At 41.5% G+C, this 16,117-nt stretch overlaps 1 protein-coding gene across 2 annotated transcripts in view; it reads left to right on the plus strand.

Moving 5' to 3' along the window:
- rab3gap1 (RAB3 GTPase activating protein subunit 1) overlaps positions 1 to 5,283 on the plus strand; it is a 33,230-nt gene extending 27,947 nt beyond the window's left edge. Inside the window, exons 20-25 of one of the 2 annotated variants that reach the window (XM_073854713.1) lie at positions 752 to 848; positions 933 to 1,036; positions 1,245 to 1,357; positions 2,075 to 2,177; positions 4,105 to 4,125; positions 4,503 to 5,283. In XM_073854713.1, the coding sequence (XP_073710814.1) occupies positions 752 to 848; positions 933 to 1,036; positions 1,245 to 1,357; positions 2,075 to 2,177; positions 4,105 to 4,125; positions 4,503 to 4,727 (663 nt within the window). In that variant the 3' untranslated portion in view covers positions 4,728 to 5,283. The remainder of the gene's footprint in view (positions 1 to 751; positions 849 to 932; positions 1,037 to 1,244; positions 1,358 to 2,074; positions 2,178 to 4,104; positions 4,126 to 4,502) is intronic. The other variant, XM_073854714.1, reaches the window with a different exon arrangement.
- Positions 5,284 to 16,117: the final 10,834 nt, after the last annotated feature.

Below are 16,117 nucleotides of genomic sequence, written 5' to 3' on the forward strand. Positions count from 1 at the left end.
AACTTAAAATACTAGGTTAAATTGACTTGTAAAACCAAGTTGTTTTAACTTCAGGCTGCATTTTTTTACAGTATAATGTTTGCAGTCAAATTAATTTGCTGATTTAATTTGCTTCATTCGCATGTTCAACAGCACATGAAGCAAATGAATCAATGCTTATTTTATTATTAACTGGTGCTTATTGCTCTTTCAGAACTTAACGTTGATCGTGTCGTCACCGCTGCCCCTTGTTAATGCTGTGTAGAGGACAACAATGGAGTAGGATATTTACCACCTTAAAACATTTCTGTTTAGTAACAATAAAAGATATTTCCGTGTGGAGTTGGAAAATATTTTAAATCTGAGCATAATACGCACTTGACACCAACTGGACACAGATGGGTATTACATTTACAAGTAACATTAAATGAAGACCACATGACTGCCCTGTAATAAATATCACAATCCAGCAGACTTCTCATGTACAGATTTCTGAGCGGTATAATCACTCATGTTGCTTTATAAAAACAGTTTGGCCTGATTTCCTCTTTGAAGCAATGATTGATAAGTGAAATCTTGAAAAACTTCTTCCTGTGTGAATATCCAGTCATGTCCATCATTGAAACTTAAAATTATTTTTCCCCAAAGAAGCTCAGTGTTTATTTTTTGGGCTGTGATGTGGGTTAGTCACTTTAGTTAGGTTTATATACAATAAAAGCACAAGTCCGTGTTTATGTCCGTGTCAATAGCACAAGTGTGTGTCTGTGTGTAGGTGCTACACTATCTTGTGGTGCAGAAACCGGCTGATCTGATGAGACATCTGCTGCCCTGTGTCCTACACGCTTCTTTTCTTAAAATAAAGGATGAAGGTTTGTGTCAAACACGTACACATACACCGCACCTCTGAACAATCAGTCATGTAAAAATGACGTTTAAAATAATCCTTCTTTCAGAGTCGATTGAGGACATCCCGTCTGTGCGTAAAACCATCCAGCAGGTGATGGCGCAAGCCGGCAAACTTCTGCACCAGCCGAGTCCTGACATCAAGAAACTGGAGGTGAGGTTCTACCCAACCCTAATCATTACATACTAGTCTCTTTATTTTTATTACTACTCACTTTGTTGCTGTAAATAATAATAGATAAACACTTTCTAAAGCCACAGGGAGTCTGCAGTTTGCCTCCATGTGTGGTTTTAGTTCTTGTAGAGTTGTTAAATCCTGAAAATAGTGTTAGGTGTTTACACCTGTGATGATGTGTTATCAGGATGTTATTAATCAGATGATGTCGCTGGAGGCCGTCATCGCTCGCGCTCGCTCGCTCAAGGCAAAGTTTGGGGTTGCCGGCCCAGAGAAAGACGACTGTGAGGAACTGGAGAGGTAAAGATGAACACTTAAACCTCGCTTGACATGAAATGGCTCATGTACTTTTATTTTCTCCGTCCCCTGCTGTTCACTTACAAGTTTGTAACGAAAAAGTTTCTGGTGTTTTAGTTACTCACGAGCAATTTTCTTCTTTTATGTGACTTCTGTGTAATCACTCTCTACTTTAAAGGTGTTCTCCTTCAATAATGGCCTCAGTGTGAATCTTCATTGCATTGAAACCGATTGGTAAACGATTTAAAGCAGAAGCGTGCTGCTCAAACTGTTGAGAAAACCATCAGACATTATAATGCAGTAACTGCAGATATATCAGAAGTGATGTACAGTACAGTACAGTTGTTTCTCTGAAGCGTTTGTGTTTGTTTTGTGGAGCGTGGCACAAATCTTACGTCCTGCTGTTCATGGTCATCATTCATCTGTTGAACTTAAATGGATCTTCTCTTTAAAGTGGAGTAGAGGGGAGGTGCTGAACAGAGTTTGGTTGACAGGGGCACGAGGGCATGTCAGGGTATTCTCCTGATACTCGTTAGTTCCCACGGGCCACAGCAGGCCGGTCAGGAGAGACACAGCAGCTTCATTAAGACGAGACCTCGAGCTGCCCGCAGGAAGAGTGCGTGTGTGTGTGTGTGCGCGTGTGTGTGCGCGTGTGTGTGTGCGCTCGTGTGTTTATATGAGCAAACTTCATTTGTTTTTTTTTCTCTCTGTTTGTCTCAGGTTTGTGAGCTGTCTGTTAGAGGAACCAGAGGTGTCTGTTATTGGTGCAGGTCGGGGTCCCGCTGGCGATATCATCCATAAGCTTTTCGTCGGTTCTCAGCGGGTACACACACACACACACACACACACACACACACGCTCTGTCCCACAGTGATGCTGGATTTGTAGCTGCCACGTTGCCGTCTGGTTTTAAATGTAACGTGTGAAATCTCCCAGCATCCCTCTGATAGAGCACTGATGTCTCTGTGAATATACTGTAGATCCTTCAGCAATCTGAGACGAGCGCAATGACATCTCATACCGGCTTTAACAGCATGAAGATTGTCTTTAATATAAATTACAGATCAGCTCAAGCTGCTATACAGGAGCTTGTTTTTGCTCTTTGTCATAATGAAGTAAATGAATGAGATGCAGCAGATGTCTTGATTTGATCTAATAGAAGAATGTGACAGAGAGGTAATTAAACACGCTGGTCCAGAGATTTCTGTCAAATAAAAGAGAAACTCTGTGAATGTGTTTTAAATCACCTATGAATGTTTCCTCAGCCCTCCATAATCAAGATGGGATTTTTATTCTCTAGGTTTTGGTCTTTCTTTCCATCTGAGCTTTTACAAAACGCTTTCCCAGGTGGATCAGTTTGAGATTTTATATTTTATTATGGGATGAAAACAATGACATATTTGTGTAGTCATGGGATGAAGACTGATAAAAATGCTTTTATCTAAATGTACTCACCCAGATTAGTGTAGTGTCGACTTCTATTACTGTGATATGAAGACTGTAATGTAGTGTTACACCTGAACTGTGAAACATGAACACTACACTGATCTTGACACTATGTTTTTTTACATTACAGTCATCTTTACTTGACACCGTTTATACCTGTTTTTATGATCTTTATGAATATTACAGTATATGTGCAGTGACACACGGGAGGATCACGTGTCTATATACAGCCACGAGTTATAAACAAAATCCTCCTCTAACCAGAATTAAAACAATGCAAAGACTGAATGCTTTGAAAAATAGGCTTCATTTTCTTTTTGCAAAATATAATTTCAGCTGCTTTAGAAATGACATTTCAATCTATTTAGAAACACCTTTTAAAATACATTAGATCATTACAAATACTACAAGACTCCCTCATGTCATATACTCTATCTTATTGTTTATAAATATTCATCATTTTCTATATCGTTCACGGGATGCACTTGTGCTTAATGTTTAAATTGTCATTCCCAGCTATTTACAGTTAAGCAGGCTGAAAATATGATATGAGTGTTAAAATGTCAGATTTAGCAGCTTGTTTGCTCAGTCGTTCATCAGATGCGCTCAGAAATAAGTGTAGCTCTCACAAGTTTACTTAAAGTGAGAAGAGTTTGTTGCCTGGATTTGCCCACCACCATCCATCCGTCTGTGCTACGAGCACTAAATTATAGCCTGTGTGTTGCCAGGCTGCAAATAGCAAGGCAATAATTATCCCAAGCATCCCCATGTAAATCAGGGCTTTAAATGAGGTGAGCTTTCCAGGAGAAAAGACCCGGACAGACAGACAGACAGACAGCAGTGATGAGGCAGGAGAGAGTGAGACGTGTGGTGTCTGTGGTGTGATGGCCTCAGTTCGTGCACTTAAGTCTGATTTACTGATTTCATTGTGTTTTTTTATCCTGAAACAAGTGAAATTGTTCATGGTACATCAAAACATTGTTTCTTTAACAGATTGTTTGTTAGGACCCTTTAAGGCTTTTTTTATTGTTTTCGGGACAGTAAATCAGTGCAAGCAACTACTGCCCCAAACAGGTCTCTTTTCTGTAATGTGACTAATGCTTTAATTTCTCAATGGATTGTTATTACTGCAATGCAGTTATTGTTTTAATGTAATCCTTGATATTTTGATTAGATTAAAATATATTTTATGTATATGAGGAGTTCTGAAACAGTTTTCAAATCTTGTGAATTAGTTTTGTGTTTCATTTTGTTTGTTTGTTTGTTTGTTTGTTCTTCTCTCCCTATCTGTCATTCTTGTGAAGTTGGCTGACGGCAGTGATGAGGTAAAACACATTGACAACAGTTTGCCCAGATCCACACGTTTACTCTTCACAGGGTTCATCTCAGTGCTGTGCAATTTTAGTCTCCCTCGATGAACACCGCTTTATTTCATGAACATAACATTGCATCTTAAAAGTGCTTTCTGCAGAGGATGTTGTTGTACATACAGTACTGAAGCGAATGTTTCTGTTTAAATGTGATATGTAGTCAGATTGGATCTTCTTAAACCACCACGAAATATTTCCAACCAATAAGCTGATTGTTACCTTTTGTCCTAATAAAAAGTCTACACAGTTGGTTGGTTGGTTGGTTGATAGTTTGTTGATTATTTGTTGAATGTGTGTGATAATGACTATAGATGATGTACTCATGTGTGCAGGCCGCCCTGTTGTCTCCGATGGAAGAGGAAACTGCTGGAGTTACAGATGACAAAAAAGCCGTTGTGGATTTTCCAGCCCCTGCCGGACGGGAAATTCTGCTCCGCACCTTCGTGCCGCGTCCCGCCCCGTATTCCAAAGCGCTCCCGCAGCGGCTCTTCTGCGTGCTCACGCGAGAGGAGTTTCGGCTCGCCGGGGCCTTTTCCTCTGACACCTCTTTTTTCTGATCCCATTTGATCATCTGTTGTTGCTGAACGCTTGGTTAGTTTATTTAGTGACATGGGAGACTAATTAAAAAATAATTCAACTTTTCAAGAGTGGTGATACGGACGGTTCTGGTATTGTCTTTGCAGAGGATGAAGTTTGTCATCACCTTTGGTTGGATGTTAAAAATGCTTTATTGTGGTATCACACGTGCTAATAATAATAATAATAACTTCCCCGCTGTGTGCTTGATGGGATATTCTGAGCAGGGCTTTTACAATTCATTTACAAAGCTTTGCCTTAGGAAAACAACACACCAGCGTGTGTGTTTAATGACAGTATAACAACACCCACAGACACACATATTATTCATTCATTTATCCATTAAATAAAAAAAACAACTGAAGAAGTGAATGACATCCGTTCAGTGTCAGGCTATCATTCAGAAATGTAATCACGTGAGCTTTATGGGTCTGTCCACCTGTGATAAGATTCTGATTTCGTCAGTGATCGACCACAAACTTTGTGTAATGTCACGAGTCACATGAATAAAAAAACAATAAACTCTCTGAGCATAAACTTGTCTCATGTTTTCATGATCTTATGTTTGCCTCATTAACGCCTTGCGCCGCTCGCAGTGTTTTAATTGCATTGAAGTCATTGAAACGAACGCTGACGTTAATACACGGAACATTACTTTCAGTATTTATATTCAAAATCATGTTAGTGCTTCACAAGCGATTATGCAAGAACATTATTGAACAGTTAAAGGTCTATTTAGTTTTTGCTTAAGGATCTTATAAATAACTTTCTCTAAATGTCAAGAGCAATGAAATCTCTTTCTGTGACAAAGGCCCCCAAAAAACTTTATTTTTACAGCATTTTGTAAAGTGCCGGTCGCCTCTACACTCGCAAACGAGAGACAGCTTGAGATATCATTGGCTTGGCACAATGCATTTCACAGCTTGAACGCTGTCTGCTGGCACGTTGCCGTACACAGAGATGCGCTTATAACACTCAGTGCGCCGCTTGTTGCCATGACGACATCCAGCACCTCCTCCATCTTCAACCTTTCCCGCTTCCCGCTTTTTTCTTGGTCTTTTTCATTTCGCATTGGCACACACATGCGTGTTTAAGAGCGTCGTGGGCGGCGGGCCGTACGCACACCCACCGGTCTCTTCGGGAGGATGGACAGATTTTTTCTCAAACGTCTGTGGAGGATGGAGGTCTTGTTGTTTTGAATTCCCTTTCTGAGGGCCGAACCGCGTCCAAAAACACCGAGCTGGTTAAATGAAAAGAGCTTCAGAAACTTTGCATGCTAGCCAAACAATGTTACCATAACTTTAGAGCAGTGGAGATTTGCGAACCCATTTTTCACAAAGTTTTTGCTCTACTTTACGATGGCACCTCAGACTGCATCCCCGCTCAGCCTCGTCTCTCTCACCCTAAAGCCCCGTGAGCCGCACAGACTCTCATAAATCAACTCTCTCTTCTCGTGGCTCTTATGAAAAACCGCGATCAGGGACAGACGGATGCAGGCCGGGTGACGGATAGTGCGGTGATTAACTTTGTGCTTTTACCTGGACGGATGGCAAAAGATAGTTGAGATTGAGATGATGCTTGATGTTTGAGTCAAAGCTGAATGAAACCAAGAAAATAAATTCTCACTGTCTAAAGGTTTATTGGTTGAGGTTTTAGACAAGCATCAGAGCTTCTTTTTTTTAAACGACATTGCTTTTACTCCAGTGTTGATTTGAACAAATCATTTATGGTGTCTTCACCTTACAAACAACTTGAGTTTTGGGTTTCCTAGGGACAGTTGTGATAAGAGAGCCAGGCCTGTCGCTGGAATAATCTGCTCTCTTGTCATTGTTTTGACAGTCTACAGATCCTAACTATCAACTGCAGTAACTGTTAACACTAGCTGTAATTGAAATCTGATATCTTTATATGATTATAGTGATATCATGACTTGCTTGGCCGGTATAGTACCGCAAATGTCAGGTCAGCACATTGACCACAGTGTAAATCTGTTTCTGTGTGTGGGAAGTGCTATATAAGATAATCTAAATCTGCTTTTGTGCCTCAAATACAGACTCCCACATGCAATCGATTGCGTAAGCTTCTGTTTCAAAATCTTTTGCAAAGAGAGGAACGGTCCGATCCGTTTGTGCGCATAAACATTTGGTCATAAATGACTAGTAGCAGTAAAGGATCTAACTCCAGAATTTTGACCTAATTTTGAGTATCACACGGCCCATGACGGTGGCATCGACTCTTAAACGAATTCGCGGTAGCCTCTTTCTGTGAGAGCCAGACGTACAGATTAGTGTCAGGATTAAATGATTTCTGAATAAGAGCAGATAGGAGTGTGTAGGTGGTGCTCGCTTCCAGTTGTTCAGCTATAACACCTTAAGCGAATTAGAGACCTTGTATTGCGAGCAGCTTATATTTTCCATTATACAAGACAAGAAATAGCATTACACGCCCGATCCCATCCGAGAGTTCTTCATGACAGGCTGCCCTTGGTGGGCTCTGTGCGATGTACAGGTTTTCTCCTATTCATCTGTCTGCAGCAGAATTAAGAGCAGGCGTGGGCTTGTTGATTAATTGATGGAGGGATGGTCATGGGACATGGACGATCTTTTGGAATCTGACTCTGAAGTGCTGGCGCTTTATTTCAAATATGCGCCCTTTATTGGCTTACTGTACAAGAGAAATGTTTTACACAAAGAAACTGTGACAGAAAGAAAGATATGCTGTATTCTGCTTTGATAACGTTTTATCTCGGTGTTGTCCTCACCTAACCCCTCCACATGTTGGTGAGACATATGCCATGAGCTTGCCTAATATGCTTAGCTTAATGGTTTCAGATGAATGTGATATGATATTGACACTGGTGTGTAACTTCCCACACCGCTAGCAGAAAAACAAAAGTGCTTCAATGTCCCGAGCCGACCGTTCACACGGTCACAAGGCTAGGGAGGGGAAAGGTTTGCGCGAGTGTAAATGTTGGCATTTTTAAAATCGGTTTCATGACCCAGTGGGCCAATTCACCTCTTTAGACACGGACACCCCAGGAGAAATGGAGCTGCAGATATTGATCCTGCTTTTGGGTTCCAAAGCTAGTAATTAGTTGGACTTTTCGCTGGAACACAGAAAGGCCACCAAAGACCAAGTGCTTCCGAGTGTGAACGATTTTTTGTCCCTCATGTGCATTTGTCCTACCTGCCTGAGCATAAACCCAGCATGTTCCACAGTGGTTTACATGGCGACAATGTTGACAGCCCACAATCTCCAATGCACAGTCCTAATCATGCTTCGTACGATAGTGTTTATGAGCCCAGCTATTTCCACAGAGATGGAAGGGTTTGCCAACCATTGATTTCTAAGATGATGTATTTGGGGAGCTCTGCAGCAAAATGGCAAACAGAGACTGCCTTCAGCACTCAATAGTGCTTCTAAAGAACCCACTTTGCCTTTGGAAAGTGTCGAGGCCAATCTTATATCCCATTTTTGCCTTAACCCGCTTCCTGCACCCCGCCAACACTTCAAATCAGTATTTTGTCCGTACACACACACACACACACACACAATCATAGGACAGTTAGCTGTGTAATAAGCAAGATAATGTACATTCAGCAGATTGTTATTGCAGAACAAATCCCAACAGGGTGATCAGGACACTATCCATCACCTAGACTAAATTTATTAATTAATTTGAACCGTAATCCAATTTAGTCTTGTTATTACTGTTGAAAACCTCTTGAATATTAAAGGGGGAGGCAGTTTTATGAAAAAAATGTGTTTAAATTGAGTAATAATACACTTGTACAAATTGTTTGTTGTCGAAGATGAGGATGTTAAGATTATTATGTTGCGTGTTCATCCACTGTATTAACATTCTGTGGCTTTCTCAATGTGAAATATATTAATCAAACTTTAAATGTAATCGTTTTTAACAGTTTTTCAATTCCATTTTTCAATTCCTCCTCTACACCAGTGGTTAGCAACCCTATTCCTGAAGTTCAGCTGTCCTGCAAACGCCCTGATTTGCTCCCTCTTCTACGCAAACGCCCTACTCTGCTCCTTCCTCTACGCAAACACCCTGATCTGCTCCCTCCCCCACGCAAATGCCCCGCTCTGCTTTTTTCTCCATGCAAATGCCCCGCTCTGCTCCCTTCTCCATGCAAACACCCTGCTCTGCTCCCTCCTCCATGCAAACGCCCGCTCTGCTCCCTCCCCCATGCAAACGCCCCGCTCTGCTCCCTCCTCCACGCAAACGCCCCGCTCTGCTCCCTCCTCCACACAAATGCCCTACTCTGCTCCCTCCTCCACGCAAACACCCTGCTCTGCTCCCTCCTCCACGCAAACACCCTGCTCTGCTCCTTCCTCCATGCAAACGCCCCGCTCTGCTCCCTTCTCCCTGCAAACGCCCCGCTCTGCTCCCTTCTCCCTGCAAACGCCCCGCTCTGCTCCCTCCTCCAGGCAAATGCCCTGCTCTGCTCCCTCCTCCACGCAAACACCCTGCTCTGCTTCCTCCTCCACGCAAACACCCTGCTCTGCTCCTTCCTCCATGCAAACGCCCCGCTCTGCTCCCTTCTCCCTGCAAACGCCCCACTCTGCTCCCTCCTCCAGGCAAACCCCCTGCTCTGCTCCCTCTTCTACGCAAATGCCCTACTCTGCTCCCTACTCCACGCAAACACCCTGATCTGCTCTCTCCTCCACGCAAATGCTCTGATCTGCTCCCACCTCAACATGAACACCCCATTCTACTGCCTCCTCCACACAAGCCCCCTGCTCTTATTTTACTCTCCAACAGCACCCTTCATCAGTATCTTGGCATTGTTGCGGCTTCCTGGGGGAATGGATCCCACGCAGCTCCTAAATGTTTATCTTTTCGCAACACAAAGCGCCAGATAGCAGGAGAGAAGACGCTGTTTGTACCCCTCTTCCTTCCTACATTTTCCTTTTTTGAGCCTCTCTCTCTTTCTGCAAGCATCCTTCCTGGCTACTGTGGTCACAGAAATCCATGATAGTTCAACATGCAGGTTTTTTGTAGTTCATGTAGAGGGTCAGACGTAGCAAAACATGAAGTTATCAACTTTTATTGATTTTATGCTTTGTTGTCACCCTCACATAGATTTAGTCACATAGATTTATTCTTTGTGTTGTTTGGTGCTGCTGTCTGTTTAATAAAAGAGATGGTCTAAGGTGCATTTCAGACGAAACTGGACAAACGTAAATGCAAACTGTTTGGTGAAGCCACATATGTCAGCACTTTACTCCTCCCAAACGTAAAGATGTCAAGTAATTGTAAGTTAGCAAGGACAAAACAAACAAACAAAGACGACACACTCAATGCTTTATAGAGCAATGAAAGTATGCAACGGAAACTTTCTAGAACCGATAAAATAGTACAATTACACTCGCTTTTATTAAACAAAGAAATATTTTTTTAAAAATTGTTAGACAAAAGCGTTTTGTTCAGTGCTTATTCCTCTGTCATTATCCTGTCAATCATCGAGCTGTCTCACTCTCCTGTTGTTCACGCGCTGCAGCTCGGGCTGGACCGAGAAGACGCGTGTCCACTGGCCAACATAATAAATGCTGCTTTTGTTGTAGAAGTATCGCTGCAAGTTTCCTAATGTTAAATAATAGTTTATATGCTTTTTGTTGCAGAATAGAAGATTATTTCTATATTTGTTTAGCCAAAATGCATTTATGTGGCCAAGTGTAAATGGAAAGGTTTTAGCAAATCAGGTAATGCAAAGAAAATGCAAAGGTGTAGAAAGGCTCTGAGACAAGCAACGAAGACCTCCAGAAGATGTAAGTGGTGGGAAAAATGGTTTTATTACATAGAGTAAGAAAAGGAACATGAACCCCTAGACCTTCTCACTGACATTTAGAAATCGCTTATGATTATTCTCTGTCTCTCTCAAACTAAGTCATGATTAAGACCTCATCGAGAGCCAGATGTGAATTCATGTAACATAAATATTAATTTTTATAGAAAGAGCTGGGGCTTGTTTTCACATCGTCTGTATTAGACTTGCACAAGTTCTCTGTCTCTTAACATAAATGGAGGATCTTTGGTTGTTTAGGAGTTGTTTAGCTCACAACTCTTGCTTACCTTTCAGGTTCTGGATTAATCTGTCGTCATCCGTCAGTTTCAGGAGTGTCAATGAGTTAGTTATAGATCGTAGATTCATACTGGATTGTTGTGTTTCTGCAAACAGCTGATTCTTTCCAATATAACATTCAGTGTGTGTGTGTGTGTGTGATGATGATGATGATGATGATGATGATGATGATGAGAGGGTCATCATTACTTACTGTGAGTCTGTGCTGCTGTCTGGAGAGATTGGTCGGAATCCTGCATGACGTCCACAATCTCATCAAAACGTTGAATCTACTTTTTCATATAGAACTTTAACAACACTTTTTATATGAAGAAAAATCTTTTCAGTGTTAGCAGCACTAAAGGTCATGGGTTTGATCCCCAGGGACCCCATGCACAGATAAATAAATAATAAATAAATGTGGCACAACATGAAGCAGAGTTACACCGCGTGTGCATTATTTTCAAATAGGACTGGAGTCAATTATTCCTTTTATATCACGGTTACCACATACATTGCTCTGGTGGTCATTTTTAAGACATTTAGGTCAGGTGTGCGGTTTATAGAAAAATAATCATCACCCATGGAACATTTTTCTGCCAATCAGATTAAAGTGTTCAACAGACCTGTGGTATAGGCCGTTTCAGCAGTAACAACATAAACAAGCGGCTGCACGTAGCTTCCGGTAAACTCCGCTAAGAATAAATAACAACAAAGTTCTTTAATTTAGTTTATTTATATAACAAGCAAAAAAACAACACATAGGTTACCTAGGAAACCAAAACATTTGTAATTTTCGATGAGGCATTTGTTCAAGAGATTAGTTTAGCAACTAGTCAGAGCATTAAAAAAAACAAAACCGGAAGTAAGGTTCGGATCCAAACGTGTATCACGTTTTCCAATGAAACCGTCTATAATTATAAATAAATATACTTTAAATAAAAGCATCTGTCAAATGTAAAATGGGCCTGATATGAAGTAGATATTAACTGAAAGCTACGGTAGTCAGAACAGTCTTTCATCATTTTTGCTCTTATAATAATTGTAAAATGTTATTGGCGCTTTGACAGCTGACACTATACAGTGTTGTGTATAAACATATATAGGGTCAAACATGCTTATGAAGTTATACTGGGGGTAAAATCAGGTCTGTGTGTGTGTGTGTGTGTTGTGTGTGTGTGCACTGGTGAACAGAATAGCTGATGTGTGAATTGATTTGGGCTATAGAGAGACATAACACCAATGTTTCCCCTCTGGATTGTGTTTGACAGCAGCTTCTCTTTGTGAATCTCACAGAGTAATCGACACATTTGCTGAACTCACTGAAAGTCTTTGCATGTATTTATAGACGTCTGTGCTTTTGTTTTGTTGGCCATTGAGACTCAAGGGATGTTGAAACACTCAAAACCGTTTAACATGCAACACAGAACAATGAACTGTGAATCAGATTTTTCCCGTCAAAATAATTTGCAGCATCCAGGTTACCGTGTGTTATTAGTTTGAGCGCTAGTTATCTGGGAATAACAAACCTGGGAATGTCGCGACTGGCCAATCAGAATCAAGCATTCCAACAAGCCGTGTAATAATCGTCTTTATTGATAGTTTTCATGTGCCATTGTCCGACAGGTTAAGATGTGAGTGATTATTTTAGCCTAAAATCTGAATAGTTGTTGTGCAAAAAATGCACTAACCAATGAGGAGAGAGTCCTGATGCATCTGTTCCCAATGGCAGCCATCAATATATACTCGTATCTACAGTGACCACTTCATCAAAGGTAACCTCACATAAACACTGGATATATCATATTTCTTACCTGGATTGTTGTCGCCTAATGAGGCAACCAACTACAGTGATTACTTACACTAACTGCTAAAGTTAGCCAAATAGTCTCAGCCTCAGACGTCACGCCCACAGACTGTTGGCTAAACGTCTGATATTATTTTCGTACACTTTTCTGGAAACCCTGTGAGAATGTTGAAGTCGTTTTGATTGGTTGAAATAAACCGGATTTCCAGGAGACGTAAGTGTCGCGTTCGCAGCATAGACTCTCTAAAAGACGTCCAAGAGTTTTGCTTGAGGCAGTTTGTGGAGTCAAAAAGTTTGGTTCTCCTGAATTGCTTGTATGTGTTAAAAAGTGGAGAGATATGCTTCAAACAGACGTTTAACGGGAGCGTCTCATTGGTGTGGCTGTTGATGAAGTTCACAACAATGTTCTACGGTGAGTGATGTTGTTTATTTAGATGCTATTTGGTTGCGGCTGGTTATTTCAATAACTGACTTGTTGCAAGCCGGCTCGTTATTGTGGGGAGTCCGAAACGTGAAGCTAGATGATTGGTTGTTTGACATGTCGGTCAAACAGCTTGTGGGCGGGCTTTGTCCAGAAAAAGCAGCGAAAAACACCAGACCTTCAGTATTGAAGGTCTGGCTACGCGAGACTAGCCAAATTGTCATGTGAGAATTCAAAAGTGATGTGAAAATTCAATGCTTGTAAATCCTTTTGCACTTTTATTAGATCATTTGTTGTGCTATGAGTATTAAACTGTGTGGCGGCGGGTGACTTGTTTTTTGAGGCTGCAGGAATGTAAAGCTCGTCATGTCAAAATAAGTGCCTGCTGCAGACTCTTTGAAGGGGTTTATGATGAAAGACACGCTCACGTTTGCCAGAAATTCTCTAAATCTCATGTGTAATCAGAGTTAACTGTTAAGTTAGTGTCTTGCGAGTATTTTGTGAACATCAGCGCCTTTTTTATTAACCCTTTAGATGCGTGTGCAGATAAGTGTACATGATTCAACTAACACATATTTTGAATTTGCTCCCGTCACCGTCCGCCACTGGTTTAGACTGAACTTTATATTAATATAATAATATTATTGTTCTAATCCTGGTGGCAACGAAGTATTTTCTACAAAATACATAAACATAGCCAAAGTGGAGGTAATCTGATGGTTTTAGTGACTATTAAATATGTAATCGGGTGGTGTGTAGAGATCGTAAGTGTCTGAATTTTTCTTCTGTTGAGAGTTTTAACATGGGTTTTGATTGTTGGATGGAGAGCCCCTGGTAGATCACGTGACTGAAAACTATCAATAGCAAATCTTTTATGAGAATTCTGATTGCTGTGCATCACTGTTCATTATCATGCAGAATTCATGTGCATGTGACCGTTTGTCTATTTTCACTCCAGAGTTCCACAAAGGTTTCATCCAGACGTTCGGAAAATCTTGTGCCTCCTTCACCCGTAAACAAGTACTTTGATGGCCCAGAGATCTAGTTGTGCATCAAGCCGTGCAGCTCGGTCTCCTCCTCCGCGGTTTGCGCTGCTTTATCCACCCACCAACCATCCATCCGCTTTTGACTTGGCCTGGGAGAATTACGGCATTCTTTAGAGGACCGGATCCTAGCGAGTGGGAAGTGAAGTCAGCAGCGAGCCCTCTAATGACACACCGACACCCACACACACGTCCATGAGCAAATTTATCCTCACTAAAGAACAGCTCAGGCACGTTCCACTGCATACAAATGGCCAATCGATGCCGGTCACTGACTGACTCTGCACCCTCGCACCGTGCGTGTGTTGAGCAGTTGAATATCATCCGATCAATAAGAGTGACAGATGTTAGAGGGACACATTATAGTGACGTTCTAGTGTTTGATCATCTCATTAAAGATGATAATCTCTTGATAAAGGTTTTATCTATTGTTTTTCTTTTGACATTAGAAGGTTTCTAAAAATGTAAGGGTTTTATCTTAAAGCAACAGTATTGTTGTTTTTGGCCTGTGTTTGTATTTGTTTGAAGTGCAGTCGATTCTCTGTAATTGTCATGCATTGTTGCCAGATTTTAATGACAGTTTAGTGAAAATGTCCTCATCATTTATTTTCCCAATTCAATCCCCACAAGATATCTCCGTATGTACGACTCAAGAGGAAAGTGTGACATCTCACACACACCTATGGTTTTGATTCAGAGGACATTTCTAAATCCAGTGAGTGCTTTTGGAGGTTTTGGGACCTGCACTATGCGGAGGAACTGAAGGGAGAATTTTCCCGTTTCTGTGACCTTATCCTGTAATTGTGCCACATATATCATGCTATCAGAAAGTTTGAAGAGAAGTTTGTGTGTGTTTGCTGAGCTCTGTTGAGTGTTGAAATGTCTTCTGCTGAGGGAGGACAGCACACAGACACCAGAGATAAAGCGGCTGCTGGCACACAGAGATTTTTATTGCATTCTGGGGTTTTTTAGGGGGTGAATCCTGTCAGCATCTCAACAGTGATAAGAGCCGCTGGGCGTTTGAAAGACACGGGCGTCAGCAGAACAGGAAATCTGTGGCGTTCATTAACGTGTGATTCGCACGACTCCAGAGGTCACGTGAGGCATCTCTGCCTGCATTTCTGTCTCTCTGGGTCATTAAGTCCATCTTCAGACTGTCCAACAGTGGCTCTGGAAAAGCAGAAACATAGTGAAACGCTGCAGTATAACGTGTTTGTCTCAGCTGAGAAGAGGCACATATGCATCTATAATTGATGTGTCTGTGGCATTCACGATGAAGATGGAGTCACTGCGTGATTTCTGATGCTATATTACGATTGCTGAAATAGAAACATTATTGACAGGTTTTTATTTAGCAGATGCTTTAATTACTTACAAATGAAAGACCATTTAACACATTGTCAATGATTTTAAAGTCATGTTTACAAGTAGGACTACAGGAACAAACATAGAAGAGATGTTTTAGTGATAAGTCAGGTAAAGGTGTAACCGGGACGATGTCAGTTGTAAGGTTGTGGTGGACTCTGCAGCTCAGGTGGATGCTGGCAGTTCACTCCATCACAGAGGAACAGAACGAGGAAATGTTTTTGGGAGTGATTTGGTGCGATGGAACGATCAGACTTTGCTCATTAACCGAGCGTAAATTGCAGGATGGCACGCGCGTGTCTGCAGGTGTCTGTTGAGGTAAGAGGGTGACGTTTCTGTTGTGCTCCTGAAGGATGCTGACCAGCTTTGCCAGGCTGGGAGAACCAGCTTAGACCAGCTACTGCCACCTTAAACCACCTACCAGCTTATGCTGGTCTTTGCTGGATTTTTCAGTGGAATGAAGACCAGACGTGATTCTTGATCATTTACAGGGGGTTTGGTCACACCGGCTGAATTGCCGGTCAATACTGTAGTAGGACATAGCAGAGGTCCAGTCTTAATATGACAAGAGCTTGGAGTAGGAGCTGACTCAGACAAGAAAAGTCAGATTTTCCTGATGTTAGAGACCGATCACACAGGTTAATAACATTTTTAA

Source organism: Misgurnus anguillicaudatus, chromosome 17, assembly GCF_027580225.2.
Source record: "Misgurnus anguillicaudatus chromosome 17, ASM2758022v2, whole genome shotgun sequence".
Taxonomy (NCBI): domain Eukaryota; kingdom Metazoa; phylum Chordata; class Actinopteri; order Cypriniformes; family Cobitidae; genus Misgurnus; species Misgurnus anguillicaudatus.